The 24,186-nt window shown below is 43.0% G+C and overlaps 1 protein-coding gene across 1 annotated transcript in view; it reads right to left on the minus strand.

Moving 5' to 3' along the window:
* Nucleotides 1–142: 142 nt before the first annotated feature.
* Serinc3 (serine incorporator 3) overlaps nt 143–24,186 on the minus strand; it is a 30,044-nt gene continuing 6,000 nt past the window's right edge. The window contains exons 3-10 of the mRNA XM_045157557.1: nt 21,479–21,672; nt 15,701–15,780; nt 11,159–11,296; nt 10,422–10,591; nt 8,337–8,427; nt 5,830–6,010; nt 2,011–2,226; nt 143–451 (exon numbers count right to left, since the gene is read on the minus strand). Of these exons, the coding sequence (XP_045013492.1) occupies nt 313–451; nt 2,011–2,226; nt 5,830–6,010; nt 8,337–8,427; nt 10,422–10,591; nt 11,159–11,296; nt 15,701–15,780; nt 21,479–21,672 (1,209 nt within the window). The 3' untranslated portion in view covers nt 143–312. The remainder of the gene's footprint in view (nt 452–2,010; nt 2,227–5,829; nt 6,011–8,336; nt 8,428–10,421; nt 10,592–11,158; nt 11,297–15,700; nt 15,781–21,478; nt 21,673–24,186) is intronic.

Consider the following 24,186-nt stretch of genomic DNA (forward strand, 5'->3'; position numbering starts at 1 on the left):
TTGTATTTTAAATCAAAGTTATAAGAATCTATAGGTCTTTATAAAGAACTCACTTCACAGCACAGCTGTAGTTCACTTTAAAACAAAAACAGTTCCCTTTGTGCTATAGCCTTACAAATAAACATCATATATTTAGAAATGAACAGTTATGCATCAAGCATCATTCAATCTTGCCTTTGATATAAACCTGAATATAGTCAAATTTGCAAAGCGTTCATGTAACAGTTTAGGTGACGTAAATTTTAAAAGAACTTGAGTTTTCAGCAAGGGAGACCTTTGTAAGCTTCAGCAGCGTCGTTGGCACTCAGAAGCTCAGCTGAAGTCCCGGCCGGTGAGGACAAGTGGAGCCACAAGAGTCCAGACGTAAAGGAGCAGGCAGACCCAGCTGGAGCTGATTTTGACCCACACAGCTACCCACTTGCTGCTATCGTTCTGAAACTTGGCATCAGGACTGAAAAAAACAAAGACGGTTTTAATATCTGACGATAACATACTACATCCCTTCTGCCCCACTTCACTTGGCCAAGGCCAAGAAACTCCTCGACAAGACCTGACTGGTACCATTTCCCCAGCACAGTTCTAGTGAAACTTGAGAAGCTATGATTGCTACTTATCACAACCAAAGGACTCTGCCTCTCAAACAGGACTTTTCTTCTTGCTAGCATGAAAGAGACTGACTATTGTTTAGGCAGGGTTCTCCAAAACCACCTGAATTACTCGCACTACTGCCAAAGCTAAACTGGCCTCCCTGAAAGCATTCCTTCTTTACGAAGTTATTGCTCTGACTGGATTACTTTAATGTGGCCATTTCTAGACAGAAAAAAAAAAATCATTAACAAAGAAAGGTTCAATGAAAACAAAAACCAATGACCATAAAAATAAAAGTGGTCAGAAAGAAGAGATGGGGGGGGCTTGGGTGGGAGAAGAAGAGGGTAGTGGGGACTGTAATCATGGTATATTGTTTATATTTATGAAGTTGTCAAAAAAAACAGGGGTTGGGAGGATGGTTAAAGATGCTTGCAAGGCCTGATAGCTCAGGTTTTATTCCCCAGTATCCATGTAAAGCCAAAAGCCAAAAGTGGCCCATGCATCTGTAATTCGTTAGCAGAGACAAGAGGTCCTGGAACACCAATTTTTATATTCTCTCTTTCTCCCCCTCTGCTTGCAAATAAAGAAATTAAAAATGCCAGGCATGGTGGGACGAGCCTTTAATCCCAGCACACTCAGGTGGCTGAGGTAGAAGGATAACTGTGAGTTCGAGGCCAGCCTGGACTAGAGCCAGACCCTATCTGGGGGAAGCGGAGAGGCAGAAAGAAAGAAAGGTCGGTTGGATGGCTTTGTTATTTTCTCTTCCAAGTAACTCAAATCTTGAAGAGTTACTAATGTTCTGAACTGCAAAGAATCCCAACTGGGGGCTGGAGAGCTGGCTTCAGTTAAGGCTCTTGCCTGTGAAACCTAAGGACCCAGGTTCAATTCCCCAATACCCACATAAGCCAGATGCACAAGGTGGCGCACACATCTGGGGAGTTCGTTTGCAGTGGTGAGAGGCCACTGCACACCTATTCTCTATCTGCTATCCCTCTCTAATAAATAAATATTTAAAAAAATAAAAAGAATCTCAACTGGGCTATATTTTCAAGATAGGCATGGTAGCATAACACCTGTAACTCTAGCACTCAGGAGGCTGATTGTAGAATTGCCAGTTTGAGGTTGACAACAACAACAAAAAAACCCTGTCTCACAAAAATGCGCAGGCATGTTGGTGCACTTGGGAAGCAGGGGTAGGAAGACTGCTGTGAGCTCAAGGCCAGCCTGAGACTATATAGTGAATTCCAGGTCAGCCTGGGCTAGAGTAAGACCCTACCTCAAAAAAAAAAAAAAAAAAAAAAAAACAGAAAATGCAAACCTCACTGAATACAGCTTGATATGGGAAGGGATTCTGTAGCTGGGACAACAGGTATCTCACAGGCAACCCAGGAGGTAAGTCGCCTCCATCTCTGTGCCTCCCACCTGTACCAGTTGGTCATGATCATCATGATGTACAAGGAGGCACAGCAGAGCATCAGGTGGAACAGGGAGTAGCTGTACTGCACCCCCTCCTTCTCGTTGTCCACGGCCCGCCTCAGCTGTCCATCTTCTTCGTCACCGGCTCCATTGGTGTCACTGAGGATCACACTGTCGCTCCCCGACAGGGTCAGCTTGTTTACCTGACTTGAAGTACGGAAGCTGGAAATTGATCCAAATGAAGTAAATCAAAAAGGGGCCATTTTAGATTAATGCCTTTTGGGGAGGGTTGAATTTTTTTGTCCCCCTGAACTGTTCCTACATCGAACCAGGAATACCTTCTGAAAGCCCCACTTCAAGCGCTGCTACTCAGCAGTCTTCACTTCGCAACTACCTGCTCTGCTGAAGTGTACCAGCCCCCACCTCTTCACAGCTCACTTACTCAGACGTCACTCGGACTCCGAGCCACGTCCTCTGGAAGGCCTTCCCCGGTGGAGACAGAAGCCTCTCTACTTCCCGCAGCTTACGTGTCCCGCAGCTTACTACGTGTCCTGCCCCAGCACTCATCATAAGACACAGATACTATTTTTAAAAAGCACCTGTTTCAGCCCGATGCCGTGGCGCACGCCTCTAATGCCAGCACTCAGGAGACAGAGGGAGGAGATGGCTGTGAATTTGAGGCCACCCTGAGACTACACAGGTCAGCCTGGGCTACAGGGAGACCCCACCTCATCCCACCCTCCCGCAAAAAAAAAAAAAAGCTCACAAGTTCAATAATTGCATTTACCGCATCAGAAAAATTGAAAAAGTTTGAAATTTTAGAAAAGTAGATTTATACACATCACAGACTCAAAGTGGCATGTGTGTCAGGAGTTCATCTGCAGTGGCAGGAAGCCCTGGAGTGCCCATAATTTCTCTGTCTCTCAAATAAACAAAAATACTTTTTAAAAAAGACAACCTAAATGAGGTATCTCACATGCATCTATGAGAAGCCTTAGTATCGCTGAGAACAGAACACTCTCTACACAGTGCCTTATAGATACAGTGCCTTATAGATTCAGTGCAAATCCTACCAAAAGCCCAACTACCAGGTGGGTGTGGTGGCTCAGTCTGTAATTCTAGCCCTCACGATACAATTTGTGAACCTGACTTTATGGGTGCTAGGCAAGTAAGCACCTTTAACTGCTGAGCCACCTTCCCAGCCCAAGGCAGAGCTTATGACTAGAAACTTTTAAACTTGATATATTTAATTCTTTTATACTTTCTGGGGTGTGTGTGTGTGTGTGTGTGTTTTGATTTGATTCAGGTGTCCCCCATAAACTTAGGTGTTCTGAATGCTAGGTTCCCAGCTGATGGATATTTGGGAATTAATGCCTCCTGGAGGGAGTGTATTGTTGGGGGCGGGCTTATGGGCTTTATAGCCAGTTTCCCCTTGCCAGTGTTTGGCACACCCTCCTGTTGCTGTAGTCCACCTTATGTTGGCCGGGGGGTGATATCCACCCTCTGCTCATGCCATCGTTTTTCCCTGCCATTGTGGAGCTTCCCCACAAGCCTATAAGCCAAAATAAATCTCTTTTTCCCAGAAGCTGCTCTTGGTTGGGTGATTTCTACCAGCAATGTAAACCGGACTGCAAGTGAGTGTGTGTGTGTGTGTGTGTGTATGTATACAGGCAGGTGTGTACAGGATATCTCCAGAAACCAGTCTGCGCCTTCTACCTCGTTTGAGGCAGGCTCTCACATTCATCACTGGATACACCAGGCTGGCTGGCCTACAAGCTTCTGGGAGAGTCTCCTGTCTCCCTTCTTGCTGTAGGTGCACTGGTATTATAGACACCTGACAGAGGGCCCCGCTATTACATGGGTTTTGGGGATCCCAACTCAGGTCCTCATGCTGTGTAACAAGCACTTTATCCACTGAGCCTTCTCCCCAGCCCCATAATTCTTTTTCTGTTTGTTTTAATGTTTTTTGGTTTTTTTTTTGTTTTTTTTTTTTTGCAGTTAACAGTTTACTTTGCTACTTTTATTTTATTTATTAATTTACAAGAGAGAGAGAGGGAGGGAGGGAGGGAGGGAGGAGACAGACAGAGAATAGGTGTGCCAGGACCTCTAGCCACTGCAAACGAATTCCAGATACATGCACCCCCTTGTGCATCTGGTTTACATGGGTACTGGGGAATCAAACCTGGGTCCTTTGGTTTCACAGGCAAGCGCCTTAATGCTTAAGCCATCTCTCTAGTCCCCCTCCCCCCCCCTTTTTTTTGAGGCAGGGTCTACACTAGCCCAGACTATTCCTCCTATCTCACATGAGTGCTGGAATTACAGGCGTGAGTCACCAAGCCCAGCTTCAAAACTCTTTACTTACAAGGACTTTTTATTATTGTCAGGCACAGTTGCACACGCCTTTAATCCTAGCACTTAGGAAGCAGAAGTAGGAGGATTGTCATGAGTTCAAGACCACCCTGAGACTACAGAGTGAATTCCAGGTCAGCCTGGACTAGAGTGAGAACCTACCTCAAAAAAAAATAAAAATAAAAAACTGAGCTGGTGAGATGGCTTAATGGTCAAGGCACTTGCTTATGAAGCCTAAGACCCAGGTATAATTCTCCAGTGGTACATGGATCTGAAGTTCATTTGCAGTGACTGGAAGCCCTGGCACACCCATTCTCTCTACCTGCCTCTTTCTCTCTCTCTCCAATAAATAAAATTAAAACAAAATTATTACTGTTTTGCATAGTCCTGGATATCATACATGTCTCATATATGTCAGACAAGCAACTCTACCACTGACCTTCACTTGTTTTTTTTGGGGGGGGCGGGACTCAATGTAGGGTCTCACTCTAGCCTATCATTTGTCTAGGATGACCTGGAATTCATTATGTAGTCCTGAACTCATGACAATCCTCCTACCTCTGACTCCTGAGTGCAGGGATTAAAGGTGTGTGCAACCGTGGGTATATAAAGCACTTTTAACAAAAAAAACACAGAGCTTGAAAAATGGCTTAGTGGTTAAGGTGCTTGCCTGCAAAGCCAAAGGACCACAATTTCATTTCCCAGGACCCACATAAGCCAGATGCACAAAGTGATACAACTGGAGTTTGTGTGCAGCAACTGGAGTTTGTGTGCAGCAGCTAGAGGTCCTGGCACACCCATTCTCTCATTCTCTTCCTCTTTCAAATAAATAAAAATAAATAAATAATTGTTTAAAAAACTAAAAAGGGGGCCGGGCATGGTGGTACATGCCTTTAATCCCAGCACTCAGGAGGCAGAGGTAGGAGGATCTCTGTGAGTTCAAGGCCACCCTGAGTGAATTCCAGGTCAGCCTGGGCTAGAGTGAGACCCTACCTCAAAAAAAAAAAAAGAAGAAAATATTTGGGAGAAAATTGTATCTGAGTGGGACATGATGATGCATACCTGTAAGCCTTTAATCTCAGCACCTGAGAGGCAGAAGTAGGAGGATCTCTGTGAATTCATGGCCACCCTGAGCCTACATAGTGAATTCCAGGTAAAAATAAATAAATAAATAAAAGGGCTGGAAAGATGGCTTAGTAGCTAAGACATTTGCCTGCAAAGCCAAAGGACCCAGGTTGATCCATATAATCCAGATGCACAAGGTGGCACACACATCTGGAGTGTTTGCAGTGCTTGGAGGCCCTGACTTGCTCTCTCTCTGCCTCTTTCTCTCTCTCAAATAAAATAAAAAATTTAAGAAAAAAAAACTAAAACTAAAAAAAAAAAAAAAAGAGCTAAATCATTAGTTTCCCAACTAGGTTTTGAAAGCAAAATAGTTTCTATGAGATTTTTGTACTAAATACTTTTTGAACTTACCTAGAGTACACAAGGCATATCCCACAGAGAAGCACCACAAAAAAATCATTAAAACTCAGAAAGTGTCCACTGTTTGATGATGGAGGAGAGGTAGGAGCAACAGCAGTCGTGTTTCCAGGAGCCAAAGTTGGTGCAGTTAAGTGTGTAATGATGCTCAAAAAGGAAGGGTTGCAGGAACGATCTATAATGGAAGTTTTTTATTATCTTTAGTTGTAGCTTATCTTCTTCCAATAAAGAATCTGAGAGCTTGCCTACACACTATACAGCTGTGAGGTTAAACTGAAATATTCTTCCTAAAAGAACCTGAAACTCAGCAATCAATAGTATATTGTATCACAGCCCACTCATGATTGAATCTTTAAAAAAAAAAAACATGATAGTATCCCAAATTTTATAAATATGAATCATCATTTCACTGGTTTTGTAGTTTAATAGACATATGAGGTTAGCTCTGTGTGCTAAGGTTTTATACACAGAAGTTTGACCAGTTACTTACATTATCATTGGGGTAGTGGATCCTGCAACAATTGTAGATCTTTAAAAAGTCTATAGAAGCCAGGTGTGGTAACACACGCCTTTAATCCCAGCACTTGGGAGGCAGAGCTAGGAGGATTGCCATGAGTTTGAGGCCACCCTGAGACTACATAGTGAATTCCAGGTCAGCCTGAGCTGTAGTGAGACCCTACCTCAAAAAACCAAAAATATAAATAAATAAATAAAAAGTCTTTAGAGCTGGGCATAGTGGCGTACACCTTTACCCCCAGCACTCAGGAGGCAGAGGTAGAAAGATCGCCATGAGTTCGAGACCACCCTGAGAATACAGATTAGCCTGGGCTAGAGTGAGACGCTATCCAAAAAACCCCAAAAATAAAAATAAAAAGTCTATAAAATAGTCTACTGAGGAAAAAAATCCAATAATAATTGTAGAAGGTGATTCTCTCTGCTGTTTCTGCTAGAACTTGTGATATCACTTAAAAGATTCAGACTGGAGAGATGGTTCAATGGTTAAAGGTGCTTGCTTGCAATGCCTGGGTTCAATTTCCCAATAACCACATAAAGCCAGATGCACAAAGTGGTACATTCATCTGGAGTTGGTTTACAGTGGCAGGAGGTCCTTGTGTACCCATTCTCTCTCTCTCAAATAAATAAGTAAAAATATTCAAGGGCTAGAGAGATGGCTTAGCAGTTAAAAGACATTTGCCTGCAAAGCCAAAGAACCACAGTTTGCTTCCACAGGACCCACATAAACCAGATGCACAAGGTGTTGTATACACCTGGAGTTCATTTGCAGTGCCTGGAGGCCCTGGAGTGCCCATTCCCCCCACCCCCACCCCCCCACCCCCACCCCCCCACCCCCGTCTCAGAAAACTCTTATTAGGTCTCATCTCTCCCTGAAGAGTTACTGGCAGATAATGGTTGCTGGGTGAGTAGAGTCATGTCCTTCAGTGGTGTAGTCACTGGTGGAACGGCCCATGCTCCAATAAGTAACACCCCAAAACATGCTCATACAAGCAAACTAAATTCAGCAGGGGGGCTGGAGAGATGCCCAATGACTAAAAGGCACTTGACAGCCTGGGTTCAATCGCCCAGTACGCACATTAAGCCAAACACACAAAGGGGCGCATGTGTCTGGAGTTTATAGAGGCAGGAGACTAGCATGTCCATACACACATGCACACACACACAGTCTCTCAGTAAATAAAATATATTTTAAAATACCAGCAAGTCAAAGACATTAAAATAGAAAGAAGGACTTTTGCTCGGTTCCCCAGGTCCCACGTTAGCCAGATGCACAAGGGGGCGCACGCGTCTGGAGTTCGTTTGCAGAGGCTGGAAGCCCTGGCGCGCCCATTCTCTCTCTCTCCCTCTATCTGTCTTTCTCTCTGTGTCTGTCGCTCTCAAATAAATAAATAAAAAATGAACAAAAAAATTAAAAAAAAAATGAAAATGAAAATAAGAGGCAATAAAGGGAATATGATCAAAATACATTATATAAATGTCAAAATTTTAAAAAACAGGAAAAAAAATAAAGTCTAATAAAGAATCAAAAATAATCATCCTATGGAGAGTGGAGTTTCAAAGGGGTAAGTAGGGGGAGGGAGGGTATCACCATGGGGTATTTTTTATGAACATGGAAGTTGTTCATAAAATTTTTTTAAAAAAATAATAATCATCAAATAATAATAATAATAATCATCCTAGTCCAGAGCCCTTAACTACTGTGATGTTCCAGGTCAGATGAAGCTTTGACTATTTAAAAATTACTGTAGCATTCTGGTACCATCTATGAACAGTTGTCAACGTAAAGAAAGAATGAAACAAAAGGCAGCTATCTACAAACCAATAAAGAACACTAAATTTACAAACAGCACATTTAATATTTGCTCCAGCTCTGCCACCCACCCCCCAAGGTAGGCTGTCACTCTAGCTCAGGCCAACTCTAGTTTTTGTATCTTCTTTGGAGTGCTTTCTTATTCTCATCAAATGAGTTATTAACTTTCACTTACCAGGTTCATTGGTCATAGCTGACCACGTGAGGTACAGGGTATAGCCAGTAATTATAGAGGACTGAAGGAGGCCTGAACGAGGCTGGTATTCCTATGAGATAGAAAAGAAAACAATGCTACAGGAATTACAAAGGATGACTTTCTAAAAGCCTGGGATGCACTGAATTGTTAGTAACTGAGAGCTTTCATTTTTTTTTTTTTAAATTAATTAATTTATTTATTTGAGAGAAAGAGGCAGAGAGAAAGAGAGAGGGTGCGCCAGGGCCTCCAGCCACTGGATGCGCCTCTCCCTTGAACATCTGGCTTAAGTGGGTCTTGGAGAGTCGGACTGGGATCCTTTGGCTTTGTAGGCAAACGCCTTAACCTCTAAGCCACCTCTCCAGCCCCCTGAGAACTTTCTTATTCTGCTGAACAGCTGAAAGATGACAAGTAACCCTTCAGTTTTGAGTTAGATTGCAGAAGAAAGACAATGAGGGATGGAGGGATGGCTTAGCAGTTAAGGCATTTGCCTGCAAAGCCAAAGGACCTAGGTTCGATTCCCCAGGACCCATATTAGCCAGATGCACAAGGGGGCACATGCGTCTAGAGTTCATTTGCAGTGATAAAAGTCCCTAGCATACACCCTCACACTCACTCACTCTCTCTCCCTCTCAAATAAATAAAAATAAAATTTTAAAAGGTGGGGCATGGCCTTCCCACACCTAAATTCTAGCTTGGGAGACTGAGGCAGAAGGATCATCTCAAAGCCATCCTAGCACATAATGTAGTTTAAGGCCAACCTGGGCTACATGATATCCTATCTCACAAAGCCAAACAATAAGAGATCTTAGACACTTTTTTCTTCATATTTAATACCCCACAAGTTTTTAATTTTTGTACGTGTGTAGGGGATGTATGCATGTTTATGTGCACTTGCAGTACCCCATACACTCGCCTGAGGTGGAGGTTGTGCCCCGTGGTGGCTTGAGTAAAATGCAGTGGGTCCCACCCCTTTGATCTTCCATCTGGCCCTGTTTGGAGGCAGTGTCGCTCTTTCTTTTTCCAGAGTTTCAGGACTCCCTCAATTCTTGGGTCTCTGCTCCCCTGCCCAACTGTGGCCACACCCAGCTGTTTACATGGGATCTGGGGATTTGAACTGAGGCAGTCTTGGGCTCTCATGATGGCACAAGAAGTGTACTTAACCCCTGAGCCATCTCTCCAGCTACTCGTTTGTTTGTGATCGTAGCTTTTATTGTTTTCTCTTGATGTACCTTTTGGATAGCCTAGAACTCACTATGAACACCTGACAAGTTTTTGCTTTTAAAATATTTGAGAGAGCGACAAAAAAAAAAAAAAAAAAAAAAAAAGGGGGGAGTACCAGGGTCTCTAGCCACTGCAAATGAACTGGCCTGCAAAGCCAAAGGACCCAGGTTTAATTTCCTAGGACCCATGTAAGCCAGATACACAAGGTGGCACATGTGTCTGAAGTTCATGTGCAGTGGCTAAAGGCCCTGGTTTGCCTATTCTCTCCCTCCCTCCCTCCCTTCCTCCCTCCCTTCCTCTCTCTCTCTCTCTCTGTCAAATAAATAAAAATTTAAAGTATTTTTTTAAAAAGTTGGGGCTATGGAGATGGCTCAGTGGTGAAAGATGCTTGCTTGCAAAGCCTGACAGCCCAGGAATGATTCCCCAGTACCCACGTAAAGCCAGACACACAAAATGGTGTGTGCATCTGCATCTGGCACTGGTAAGAGGTCCTGATTCATGCCCATTCAGTCTCTGTCTGTCTCTCTCTCCTTGTTAAAAAAAAAAAAAAAAAATTAAATCAATGAATTGACCGTGCGTGGTGGCACATACCTTTAATCCCAGCCCTTGGGAGGCAGAGGTAGGAGGATTGCCATGAATTTGAGGCCACCCTTAGAGATTACATAGTGAATTCCAGGTCAGCCTGGGCTAGAGTAAGACCCTACCTCAAGAAAAAAAAAAGACAAGAAAGAAAAAGAAATCAGAATAAATATGAAGACTCTATCATAATATGGAGAAATGCCTAGGTTTTTGAGGCTAAGTATTAATTAAGTCTTTCACAGGACAAGTAGGATACAACCATACCTGAATTTTTGGGTGGATGGATATAAGAGAAACCACAATGCACAAAATCAGGTTAATACTGATGAAGCACTTGTTTTCTGTGCAGCCATCTGGCTTGGTGTAGAATATATAGAGTGCCGCGACAATGCCAATTGACACGATATAAAAGCAGCTTGTAATAGAGAACAAAACTGGTAAAGAGAAAAAATATGAATGCCCACAATTACAATAAATCTATAGAATAAAGACCCGTTCTCCTCATACATGACATACAAGTGAAGACCCAAAACTTTATAATAAAATTTATTTTTTTTTTCTCAAGGTAGGGTCTCACTCTAGCTCAGGCAGACCTGGAACTCACTCTGTAACCCCAGGCTAGCCTTGAACTCATGGAGATCCTCCCACCACGTCTGTCTATATATCTATATATCTATATGTCAATATATATCTATATCTATATATATATATATATATATATATAGATATTTTTTTTTGGCTGGGTGTAGTGGCACATAACTTTAATCCTAGCACTCAGGAGGCTGAGGTAAGAGGATTGCTGTCTTTGAGTTCCAGGCTAGCCTAAGACTACATAATGAATTCCAGGTCATCCTGGGTTAGAGTGAGACCTTACCTCAAAAAAAGATTAAAAAAAACAAAGCAGCTCTACATTAGTTTATACACTTGAATCATTGGCGATTTTATTGTACTACCTGTTTAACGTAGCAGTATGGTTTGTACAAGTGAATACAGATACCTACCCCCATACCAGACCCTTGGATTTCCTTCTTCCATACGATTTACCAATGATTCATTCAAAGAGTGAGCCATGTCTACCAACAGCACCAGCTGGATAAGGATGAACAAAGTGGCTCCGGACATGCCAACTACAAACCAGACTGCAAACCAAAGAACAATTTTTCTTTACCGTAAGAGTAACATTTCAGAATATTACTTTTGAACAAGATCTGCTGAGCAGATTTCAATTCAACTAATATAGGTAAAAAAAAAAAAAAGTCTGACTCAACAAGAAGAGTATCCTCAGCTGAGGGTCCCCTCCAAGTCAAGCTCTGGAGGACACCTGATCCTGACAGAGACTACAGCCCTGCTCAAGTCACTCCAGAAGCTGACTAGAGGTCAACATGAGATATCAAACAATTATTTTAAATCGTACAGACTGCATAGCTGTCTATAAACCAGCTACCCATTTGCTTGTATAAAAATTTGTTTTCTTGAGCTGGAGTGGTGGCACACGCCTTTAATCCCAGCACTCAGGAGGCAGAGGTAGGAGGACTGCCATGAGTTCAAGGCCACCCTGGGACTCCATAGTGAATTCCAGGTCAGCCTGGGCTACAGTGAGACCCTACCTTGAAAAACCAAAAAAAAAAAAAAATGTTTTCTTGAGGGCTGGAGAGATGGCTTAGCTGTTAAGTGCTTGCCTGTGAAACCTAAGGACCTCGGTTTGAGGCTCAATTCCCCAGGACCCACGTTAGCCAGATGCACAAGGGGGCGCACGCGTCTGGAGTTCGTTTGCAGTGGCTGGAGGCCCTGGCGTGCCCATTCTCTCTCTCTCTCTCCATCTGCCTCTTTCTCTCTCTGTCTGTCACTCTCAAATAAATAAATAATTTTTAAAAAATTGTTTTCTTGAGCCAGGTGTGGTGGCGCGCACCTTTATTCCCAGCACTCAGAGGCAGAGTAGGAGGATCATCATGAATTCGAGGCCACCCTGAGACTCCATAGTGAATTCCAGGTCAGCCTGAGCTTCAGTGAAACCCTACCTTGAAAAAAAAAAGACCAAAAAAAATTGTTTTCTTGGTTGCCCTGGCTCACCACTCTAATTACTGTCATCTCTGTGCTCATAATTCTGTTACATTAGGATTGATTGTAGGCCCCTACGTTTTAAATGCTCAATTTCCTCAATAAAATTAAGGGTTCTCAGGACCGAGTATGAGGCTATGGTAACTGATGAGTCTAAGATTTGACTCAGTTACTACTAAAACCAATTACTCAGTTACTACTACAACCTCTGGGGAACAGACCTAAGGGAAGCCATCTTAGGCCCTCAGCCATCTTGACATTCTCAAGGAGCCATAAGAGACTAAAGATTAACACAGAGGGATAAATACAGTAAGCCTGTGGGCATGATTCCAGTAAAGACGGCTGAAGTTAGTCTTGCCCTGAGGCCAAGGTGCTGTTTGGTCTTGCCCGTATCTGGAGCTCTGTTCTACCCAAGTTCTGCTTTGACAATCTCTGCTTTTATAAACTGTGCTTGTTTACTCTCGCAAAAGTGAATTGGGGTGGAGGGATGATTGAGGACTAAGGGTAGGTCATTGTAAAAGAATATGGTTTTGCCTTTAAAAACTCACTGTAAAAGTAGGCCGGGGCTGCTCTCCATGCTGTGAGGGGTCAGACTCTGGCCGGCTTAATACTATCCTTTTTGATTAAAAAAATATATATATGACTGAAGTAGCACATAAAGATTATCATTCCCAACTCAAAGGTATCTCTGAAAAATGTTCTATTGGACTTCAGACTTTTTAAAACTTGTTTCAAGATGGGCGTAGTGGCGCACGCCTTTAATCCCAGCACTTGGGAGGCAGAGGTAGGAGGATCTCTGTGAGTTCAAGGCCACCCTGAGACTACACAGAGAATTCCAGGTCAACCTGAACTAGAGAAGAGACCCAACCTCAAAAAAACAAACAAACAAAAAAACTTATTTTAGACAGGTATCGTGATGCATGTCTTTAATCCCAGCCCTTGGGAGGCAGAGGATCTCTGTGAATACAAGGCCACCTTGAGACTACATAGTTAATTCCAGGTCAGCCTTGACCAGAGTGAGACCCTACCTCGAAAAAAAAAAAAAAAAATTGGGGGCTGGAGAGATGGCTTAGTGGTGAAAGTGCATGCCTGTGCAGCCAGAGTACTCAAGTTTGATTCTTCAGGTCCCACGTTAAAACCAGATGCACAAGGGGGGATGCACATGTCTAGAGTTCATGTGCAGTGGCTAGAGGCCCTGATTTGTCCATTTTCTTTTTCTCTCTCTCAAAAAAATAAAGAATTTTTTTTTTTTAATGGGCTGGAGGGTTAAGGCATTTGCCTTCAAAGCCAATGGATCCTGGTTCAACTCTTCAGGCCCCACATAAGCAAGATGCACAAGCATACACCTGAGTTAGTTTGCAGTGGCTGGAGGCCCTGGTGTGCCCATTCTCTATCTCTCTCTCAAATAAATAAATAAAATATATTTTTAAAACATGGGCTGGTATTGCTGAAGACTCCACATACTTGGGCTGCAAGGCCACTGAGAAAGCCTGCTGGATCTGAGCTGATAACCTCCTCCATGTAGACCAGCTGACAGAAAGCTGGAAGAAGCCATTCTACATGCTGTTCAAATGGGAGAAAGAGATACCACCAGTGAAGATACTCAACAGTGGTCACTGTAAGCCTTATAATTGGCCAGCCAGACTAAATGAGCCAACGGGTGCAATAGTGGCACATCTGTCATGGTGGAAACCAACTGCCCTCTAATTGGACTGGAGGCCTTCCAAAGCTCAGGGTCTAATGTGGAAGAGGTAGCAGAAAGAATGTAAGAGCCAAAGGAAGGGTAGGACTCCTTATAACATGCTCCCTCCAGACACAGAATGGCCTGGATATCCATGACCTCATAGTGCCTGACACTACCTACACAAGACTATCATAATAGGAGAAAAAAATCATGACATCAAAATAAAAGACTGATTGAGATGGGGAAGGGATATGATGGAGAATGGATTTTCAAAGGGGAAAGTGGTGGAAGGGAGGGTATTACCATGGGATAATTTTTATAATCATGGAAAATGTTTTAAAATTTGAGAAAAATAAAATAAGATTTAAAAAAAAAAAAAAAACAGAAGTTTGGAGCTGGAGAGATGGCTTAGTGGTTAAGGTGCTTGCCTATGAAACCAAAGGACCCATGTAAGCCAGACACACAAAGGTGATACAAGTGCAAGGTCGTGCATAACCACTAGGTGGTGCAAACATCTGGCGTTTGACTGTAGTGGCTGAGGCCCTGGTGTTACCAATGCTTTATCTCCCTCTCTCTCTGTATCTCTCTCTTGCTCATGCTCTCTCAAAATAAATAAATAAAATAAAAATAAATGGGCTGGAAGCTGGGCATGGTGGCGCAGGCCTTTAATCCCAGCACTCAGGAGGCAGAGGTAGGAGGATCGCCATGAGTTTGAGGCCACCCTGGGTCTACACAGTGAATTCCAGGTCAGCCTGGACCAGAGTGAGACCCCTACCTCAAACCCCCCCCCAAAAAAAAAAATAAAAAGAAAAGAAAATGGGCTGGAGAGATAGCTTAGCTGTTAAGGTGCTTGTTTGCAAAGCCAAAGGACCCAGGTTCAATTCCCCAGGACCCACATAAGCCAGATGCAGTGGCTGAAGGCCCTGGCATACCCATTCTTTCTCTATCTGCTTCTCTTTCTCACACACACAAATAAATAAAATAATTTTTTTAAAAAATGGGCTGGAGAGATGGCTTAGAGATTAACATGTTTGTTTACAAGCCTGATGGCCCAGGTTTGAATCCCCAAGACCCACATAGAGCCAGCTGTACAAGGTGGCACACCTTGAGTTCATCTGCAGTAACTAGAGGCCCTTGTGTGCCCATATTCATTCATTCTCTCTCTCTGCTTACAAATAAAAAATCAAAAACAAGGTCGGGCCATGGTGGCACATGCCTTTAATCTCAGCACTTGGGAGGCAGAAGTAGGAGGATCACTGTGAGTTCAAGGCCACCCTTAGATTACATACTAAATTCCAGGTCAGCCTGAGCTGGAATAAGACCCTACCTTGAAAAACCAAAATAAAAAAAAAAAAATTATAAAACATTAACATATACTTCCAGAAAAGCTAAGAAATGGGCTAAATGCCTCCTGGTTTTAATCCAGCACTGTCTGAAATTTAGAGTTATATAATTGGACACCATCTCTTAAGGGCCAGTTCTGCAAAATCACTAAAAGACACATGACTCTATGGGCTGGAGAGATGGTTCAGCAGTTAAGGTGCTTGTCTGCAAAGCCTAATGACTGGGATTCAGTTCCTCAGGACCCACATAAAGCCATATGCACAAAATGGCACATGCATCTGGAGTATGCAGTGGCTAGAGGTCCTGGTGCACCCATCCTCTCTCTCTCCCTCCTTCCCCTTGCAAATAAATAAAAGAAAATAATATTTTAAGAAAAGAAATACAGCTCTAAGTCAATCAATACAGTGTGCACATCTTATAATTAACCCCTCAATAATAAGCAATAGATAAATCATACCTGAAGTGAAATAGCCCCCAGGAATGTAGAAAGATCCAACCATGATACCAATAATAGCAGCAATTTTGAAGAACCAAAACCTATTAAAATATAAAAATGCACTTATGAAATGTTAATTTTCATTCATGCACTGAGAAAAATAAATTTCTTTTTTTAAAGACTTGTTTTTATTTATTTACTAGAGACAAAGAGTGAGAGAGTGAGTGAGTGAGAATGGGTGCACTAGGGCCGCTAGCCACTGCAAACTCCACTCCAGGTGCATGCACCCCCATGTACTTACATGAGATCTAGAGAATTGAACCTGAGACCTTAGGCTTCAGAGGCATGCACCTTAACTGCTAAGCCATCTCTCCAGCTCGAATTTCTAAATTTCTAAACTAAAACTTTGATGACATGAAGGTCTAGATTTGTTTCTTCATCTGACATAAGGCTAATTACTCTACCCAACATTTCACAAGATGCACATTAAGCCAAGCATATGACCCTAACTACACAGGAGGCTGAGGTAGGAGAATGGAAAAATTCTACGCCAGTCTGGGCTAGAGTGAAACCCTGCCTAAATGAACCAAAAAGAAGAGTTAAAAAATCTAGCCAGGCGTAGTGGTGACACACGCCTTTAATCCCAGCACTCAAGAGGCAGAAGTAGGAAGATCACTGTGAGTTCAAGGCTACCCTGAGACTACATAGTGAATTCCAGGTCAGCCTAGACAAGGTGAGACCTACCTCGAAAAAAAAACAAAAAAAGAAAGTAAAAAACAAGAAAAAAAAAAAGGCTGGGATTATAGCTTAGTGATAGAATGCTTTCCTAACAGGTACAAGAAAAAAAAAAAAGAAAAATATTACCATCCAAGGTAAGTCATTCATGTTCATGAGAAACACACAAATTGATGAGTCTTCCTACTTTTGAAACTTAAAGGTAAAGATTTTTGTTTTAGACTCATGAGGAGGTCTAACTGTGTTAGCTACACAGAGAACCATTAATGATTAGGTTTATCAGAAAAACTTCCCCTGTGGGGGTGGGGAGGGTGGGAATTACCATGGGATATATAATCATGGAAAATGTTAATAAAAATTTTTTAAAAAAAAGAAAAAAGAAAAACTATCCCCAAATCACCCATTTACAACATAGGACTTAATACTTTGTCATCATCACACAGCTCACCTGCAAGCTGAGCTCAAACCTTACTTTCGTTCTGCCATCTCTAATAACTAACTGGACCTTTTTCTAGGTGTGGTGACACATGCCTGTTATCCCAGTGTTATGGGGTTCAGTGTCACACAAATAAGACTACCTACTCACAGTGTACAAGGCAAAGTTTCATTGGGCAAGGCTGATGCAATAGGACTGCACCCTTGAGGTCGGAATCTCTGAGTGCAGCCCCGACTTCTCTCATAGGTTCATTTTTATTTATTTATTTGACAGAGAAAGAGGGAGAGAAAAGGAGGGAGGGAGGGCAGGAGGGAACACACACAAGGGCCTCTAGCCACTGCAAACAAATTTCAGACACATGTCCCCCCTTGTACATCTGGCTAATGTGGGCCCTGGGGAATCGAACCTGGGTCCTTTGGCTTTGCAGGCAAACACTTAACCTGGGTCCTTTGGCTTTGCAGGCAAACACTTAACCACTAAGCCCTAGGCTCATTTTTAAAGATGAAAACTGCAAAAGTGGAGGCATGGGGGGTGGGTGCAAGGGACTTTCCAAACACTTTATGCAAGCAAGCAGATGTGTACAGAAGCAAACTTGAGGGTTAGCTCATGGCCCCAGGTGGCCCTGATATCAGGAACCAGGCACTAGGGGTATTTCCTGGAGCTGGGGGTGGGGGCACTGCCGTTATCTCATGAGAAGGGCAAACATGTTTTTCTCAAGATGGGGGTGCTGAGCTATTTTTCTTTCAAAATGGTTTCCCTGTAAGCCAAGGTTTCCCATTTCACCAGCACTTGGGAGGTAGAGACAGGAGGACCAGGAGTTGAAGACAGCTAAGCTGCATGAGACCCTGTCTCAAAACAAAACAAAACACCTGCCTTGTATGACAAAACAGAAAATGTCATGCTTCGAAGCTAAACAGACCTGAACATCACTCCTAGTTCTAACCCTCCCTGGCTAAAAACTTTGGTAAGCATATTTAAGCTCTCTGAAATTCAGTTAATACATCTGTAAAACAGGGACCATAATAAACATAAATTTTACCAAATTCCCTTCAGCTTTCAAATCAGATATATGCAAAGAGCAACTGGTGGTCAATAGAGTCATGCAGGGCTGGAGAGATGGCTTAGCGGTTAAGCGCTTGCCTGTGAAGCCTAAGGACCCCAGTTCGAGGCTCGATTCCCCAGGACCCACGTTAGCCAGATGCACAAGGGGGCGCACACATCTGGAGTTTGTTTGCAGTGGCTGGAGGCCCTGGCGCACCCATTCTCTCTCTCTCTCTCTCTCCCTCTTTCTCTCTGTTGCTCTCAAAGAAATAAATAAAAATAAATTTTAAAAAAGAGAGTCATGCAACAGAACATGCAAACACATAGCCCACATATAGTTTTTCACTGCTAATCTTTTTTGTATACTGTTTATACACATCAGGTAAAAGATCATTTTTAAATAGAAAGGAAAATGTGTGTGGTGACTTAACATTGCGTGTGACCTGTTGAAAAAGGCACTCAACTCAGGAGGCAGAGGTTGGAGAATCTCCAAGAGTACAAGGCCGCCCTAAGACTACATTGTGAATTCCAGGTCAGCCTGAGCTAGAGTGAGACCCTACCTTAAAAAATAAAAAATAAAAAAGATACTCAAATAAAACCTCAGCAGTGAAGCAAGTATTAAAACAAAATTACAAAAAAAGGGGGGGGGAGAAAAAATTAAATTATATAATGTGGCAAGTCTGGGGGGGGGAAAAAAAGGAAGAGAAAGAGGAAAAAAGATATTTCCTGGGGATCCTGAGGAGACAGCTCAGTGTATGCATGGATATCTGAAGTCAATTCATAGTACCCATGTAAAAATACTACATGTGGTGGTGCATACCTATGATCCTAGTGCTGGGGAGGCAGAGGAAAGGACACCTGGATGCAGTGGCTAGTTTAGTCGAGCCCAATTGGTTTCAATCCAGGCCAACGAGAGACTGTATCTCAAAAACAGGTGGAAGGTGTTCCTAATGTTAACACATGAAGATATTCTCTGGTCTCCACATACATGTCCACACGTGTGGTGATTTGATTCAGGTGTCCCCCATAAATTTAGGTGTTCTGAATGCTAGGCTCCCAGCTGATGAAGATTTGGGAATTAATGCCGGCTGGAAGGACTATATTGTTGGGGGCGGGCTTATGGGTGTTACAGCCAGTTTCCCCATGCCAGTGTTTGGCACACTCTCTTGTTGCTATTGTCCACCTGATGTTGACCAGGTAATGTCTACCCTCTACTCATGCCATCGTTTCCCCCTGCCATCGTGGAGCTTCCCCCTAGAGTCTAGAAGCCAAAATAAACCTCTTTTTCCCACAAGCTGCTCTTGGTTGGATTTCTATTAGCAGTGCAACCCTGACTGCAACAGTAAAGTGGTACCAGGAGTGGGGTTGCTGTTAGACACCTGACTGTGTGGCTTTGGCCTTTTGGAGCTGATTTTCAAGAGGAATGTGGAAGGATTTGACCTTGACCTAAGAAATGCCTTGCAATGCTGTAAGTACAACTTGATGGACTATTCTGGTCAGACTTGAAAGACCTGAAGGCAGTAAGAACTATGGACTGTGAGGTTTGACTTATGAGGGTGAGAAAGAACTTTGCTTGGACTAGGATAGCAGTTTGTGTGAGAAGCTTGGTGCTATGCCTGTGTCCTGAGAATGGCTGCTTTGCATAGAAATGAACTGGTGTGAGCAGAGAGATATGGCACAGGGGGAAAAAAAAAAAAAAGGAAACCTTTAGGCCTAAACTGCTGCCTGTTCACCAGCAAATTGTTTGAAAGATTACAACCATTAAGATTGGGCCAACTGGCCTGCACTGGGGCAATAGGAAGAATGTAGTCTTTTGAAGGGGCCTGTATGCACAAGGAGTGTCCTGTTCAAAGTCTACTTTATTCCCCCCGAATTAACAAGTTGGTACCCTACCTGATATTGTGGAGTCTAAGAAATGCAGGAAAGAGAGAGTCATTGAATTTGCACCATGGTCTTGTGTTTTGGAAATGGACATGGGCAGTGTGAAGCATGATTGCCTGCATGGAGACCCAATGGAGCTATAAGGATGAACTGTGGGTTGCAGTGGAGACCCAGTGGAGATGCCGGGACCACGAGACGGCTGCCAAAGAGAGCTGCCGGCCCCAGATGAAGTTTTCCAGGACTGTGAGTAGCCTAGCTAGAGGGGCAGAATTGGAATGCCAGACTTGTTGCTGGTTAGCATTATTAGACTTGGAGATTTGTCACTGGCTAGAGTTGTGGGACTTGAAGCAACAGTTTGATGTTTTCCCTGGTTGTTTTAAATCTTGTATTGGTTGAACATTTCTTTTCTATGCCCAATGCCATCTTTTGCAGTGTTTATTCTGTGCCATTACGGGCTGGGGGGGGGATTATTTTGGTATTATGGCTCAGTTAAAAGACTTTGGACTATGGGGATGTATGAACATCATTGGAATTGATAAAAACTATGGGGACCTTTAAATTTGGATGAATGCACTGCATCATTATGGATGTTATCAGTCTATGGGGGCAGAGTGGAATGTGGTGGTTTGATTCAGGTGTCCCCCATAAACTTAGGTGTTCTGAATGCTAGGCTCCCAGCTGATGGAGATTTGGGAATTAACACCTCATGGAGGCAGTGTGTTGTTGGGGGTGGGCTTATGGGTATTATAGCCAGTTTCCCCAAGCCAGTGTTTGGCATACTCTCCTGTTGCTATTGTCTACCTGATACTGACCAGGGAGTGATGTCCACCCTTTGCTCATGCCATCATTTTCCCTGCCAACATGGTGCTTCCCCCTTGAGCCTGTAAGTCAAAATAAACTGTTTTTTCCCCCAAAGCTGCTCTTGGTTAGGTGATTTCTACCAGCACTGCGAATCTGTCTGCAACAACATGCATTCACATGCATATGCCCACACATAGAAATGTGCATGCACAAACAAAACAATAATAAAAATAGAAAAGATTCCCCATTTCCTCTACTTTACATTGCTTCAACTGAAAATGACAGTGAAACATTTGTGCAGAGATTAGAAGAAACGTATGATTACCCACTGCATTGCTTACATTCAAATGATAGTAACAGTTAAAGGAGAGGAGGAACCACAACATAATAAAATAGGAGCTGGAGAGATGGCTTGTCGGGAGCTGCAGCTCCTCTTTGACTTAGGGAGCTACAGGTGTTCTTTAATCTCTTAACACAAAGGCCTTATCCTACAGCCTATATGAGAAGGCAGCCCAGGTGAGATGACTCCAGGCATTAACATAAGGCATAGGGACCTGAGTTCTATCTTCTGTATATAAGCTTGTGTCTGCCTGAATAAACCTGAGCCTTGATCAGAACTTGTCTTGGCTCCATTCCTTGTGTTCTTGTCTCAGATTCACTCCCACTCCCTCCTACAGGGTCTGTTTTGACCTTCGTGCTGCACACAATGGCTTAGTGGTTAAGGCGTTGCCTGCAAAGCCAAAGGACCCAGGTTTGATTCCCCAGGATCCACGTAAGCCAGATAGATGCACAAGATGGCACATGTGTCTAGAGTTCATTTGCAAGAGCTGAAGGCCCTGGCATACTCATTCTCTCTCTCTTAATAAAATAAAAAAATAACAATAATAAATATTAATCTTACATACCCATTGTGTATTGATGCTCTGAGATCTTTACTTGTTTTTACATTTAGCATGAGCAAAAAGAAGGTAAAGAAAAAGATGGCCAAGGCGAAATTAATCCGATACACAGCTTTAAAACCGACCAGCACATCACAATCTTTTTCCGCCTTTAAATCAGACGCCTTCATTTGAAATTCTCCTTCACACCATCCAGGAATCTTAAGGAGGAAAGAAGCAATTCCAATGCCGTGAGAATATCAACACAGATCAGAAATTCTATCTCATTATAAGAAACAGAGAATTATAAAACCAGTCCCTCTAGCAGTGCAAGACTGACCATGGGATTTTTCTATTTGACTTCCAACAGTCCTATTATGAAAGAACATAACAACTTGAATTGATTTTTTTTGGTTGTTTTTAAATTTTTTTGTTTTTTTCAAGGTAGGGTCTCACTCTGGTCCAGGCTGACCTGGAATTAACTACGTAGTTTCAGGGTGGCCTCGAACTCACGACAATCCTACTACCTCTGCCTCCTGAGTGCTGGGATTAAAGGTGTGTGCCACCACCACCCTGGCTTTATTTTTTAATTTATTTGAGAGAAACACACACACACAGAATGGTCACTCCATGGCCTCATGCCGCCACAAATGAACTCCAGACCCATGCACCACTTTCTGCATCAGGCTGTACCTTGGTACTATGGAAATGAAGCTGGGCCAGCATGCTTTGCAAGCAAGTACTTCTAACCACTGGACAATCTCCCCACCTCCAACAACTTGAATTTTAAAAATCAGGGTGGGGCTGGAGAAATGGCTCAGCAGTTAAAGGCACTTGCTGCAAAGCCTGCCAGCTTGGGTTCAATTTCCCAGAGCCCATGTAAGAGCAAGATGGCATAAAGCAACACAAGCATCTAACGTTCCTTTGTAGCAGCAAGAGGCCCATGTGCACACATTCTCATTCTCTCTCTCTAAAATACTCAGTCGGCCGTACCACTCTCCACAAAAAAGTGTTCCTGGGCTGGGAAGATGGCTTAGTGGTTAAGGCCCTTGCCTGCAAAGCCAAAAACCCAAGTTCAATTCCTCAGGACCCACATAAACCAGATGCACAAGGTGGCATATGCATCTGGAGTTCACTTACAGTGGCTAAAGGCCCTGGTGCATACATTCTCTCTCTCTCTCAAATACATACATACATAATTTTTTAAGTGGTATTAAATTCGTGTTATGCTAGTGAAGTTTTCTCAGTTTTCTAATAAGACTTTTCAGCTACAACAAACTCCCTCCAAAGGTCAAGGTCTAATATGCTTAAAGCTTACAAGTGACAAGGAAAGAAAATGTGTCTTGTCACTTCTAAATTCTATTTCCTGTGACTGTTAGACTCCAGCCTGATGTTGTTCATTTTGACTATTATTTCTGGAAAAGAATGAATCCTCTTATGCTGTATCTTGACTATACCCAAAAGTTAAGCTGGATGTGGTAGTAGATGCCTGTAATCTCAACAACTGGGAGGTAGATATAGGAGGATCAGCACGAGGTTCACCTGAACTTCAGATCCTGGGTTCAATCCTTGTAATGGCATACTCTGAATGTGGTGCAACACACCTGTAATCCCAGCATTTGGGAGGCAGATAAACTAGGATTAGGAGTTCAAGGCCAGCCTAAACTACTAAACTCAGTCAAAAAGCAAGTTTGAAGCCAGGTGTGGTGGTACATGCCTTTGGTGCACTTAGGAGGCAGAGATAGGTGGCAAGTTTGAGACGGGCATGGTATCACATGCCTTTAATCTCAGGACTCAGGAGGCAGAGGCACAACGATTGTTATGAGCTCAAGGCCACCCTGAGACTACATGGTGAATTCAAGTCAGCCTGAGCTATAATGAGACCCTAGCTCAGAAGACCAAAATAAAAGAAGGGAAAAAAAAAAAAAAAAGAACCAGTTTGAAGTCAGCCTAGGCTACATAAAACCCTGTCTCCATAAATAATAACAACAATAATAATTTGTTAAAGTTATTTACAAGGAGAAAGATCTTAGTGATTAATGCGCTTGCCTGAGAGGCCTAAGGACTCATTTGCACTCATGTTCAAATCTCTAGGCCCCATGTAGCCAGATGCAGTGACACAGGTGCGCAATGTTGCACATGCATCTGGAATTTATTTACAGCAGGCTGAAGGTTCTGGCCAATGACCATTCTCTCTCTCTCTCCAAAAAAAGAAGTAAAAAAGATAGCCAGAGGCAGGGGCAGGAGCAGAGAGATGGCTCAGTGGTTAAGGTATTTGCCTGCAAAGCCAAAGGATCCCAGTTCAATTCTCCAGGACCCATGTAAGCCAAATGCACTTGGGGTTCACATGCATCTGGAGTTCAGTTGTAGTGGCTGGAGGCCCTGGCACTCTTTCTTTCTCTCTCTCTCTTCTCTTTCTAATTAATTAACTAATTAATTAACTAATTAATTAATTAATGTTTTTTAAAAAAATGTTAGCCGGTCATAGTGGCACACACCTTTAATCCCAGCACTCGGGAGGCAGAGGTAAGAGGATCACCATGCGTTTGAGGCCACCCTGAGACTACGTAGTGAATTCCAGGTCAGCCTGGGCTACAGTGAGACCCTACCTCAGTAAACCAAAAAACAACCACCAAAAAAAAAAAAAAAAGTCCAGGACTGGAGAGATAGCTTAGCGGTTAAGGCATTTTTCTGCAAAGTCTAAGGACCCAGGTTCAATTCCCCAGTACAGACAT

The sequence above is a fragment of the Jaculus jaculus genome, chromosome 8 (genome assembly GCF_020740685.1).
Source record: "Jaculus jaculus isolate mJacJac1 chromosome 8, mJacJac1.mat.Y.cur, whole genome shotgun sequence".
Classification (NCBI taxonomy): domain Eukaryota; kingdom Metazoa; phylum Chordata; class Mammalia; order Rodentia; family Dipodidae; genus Jaculus; species Jaculus jaculus.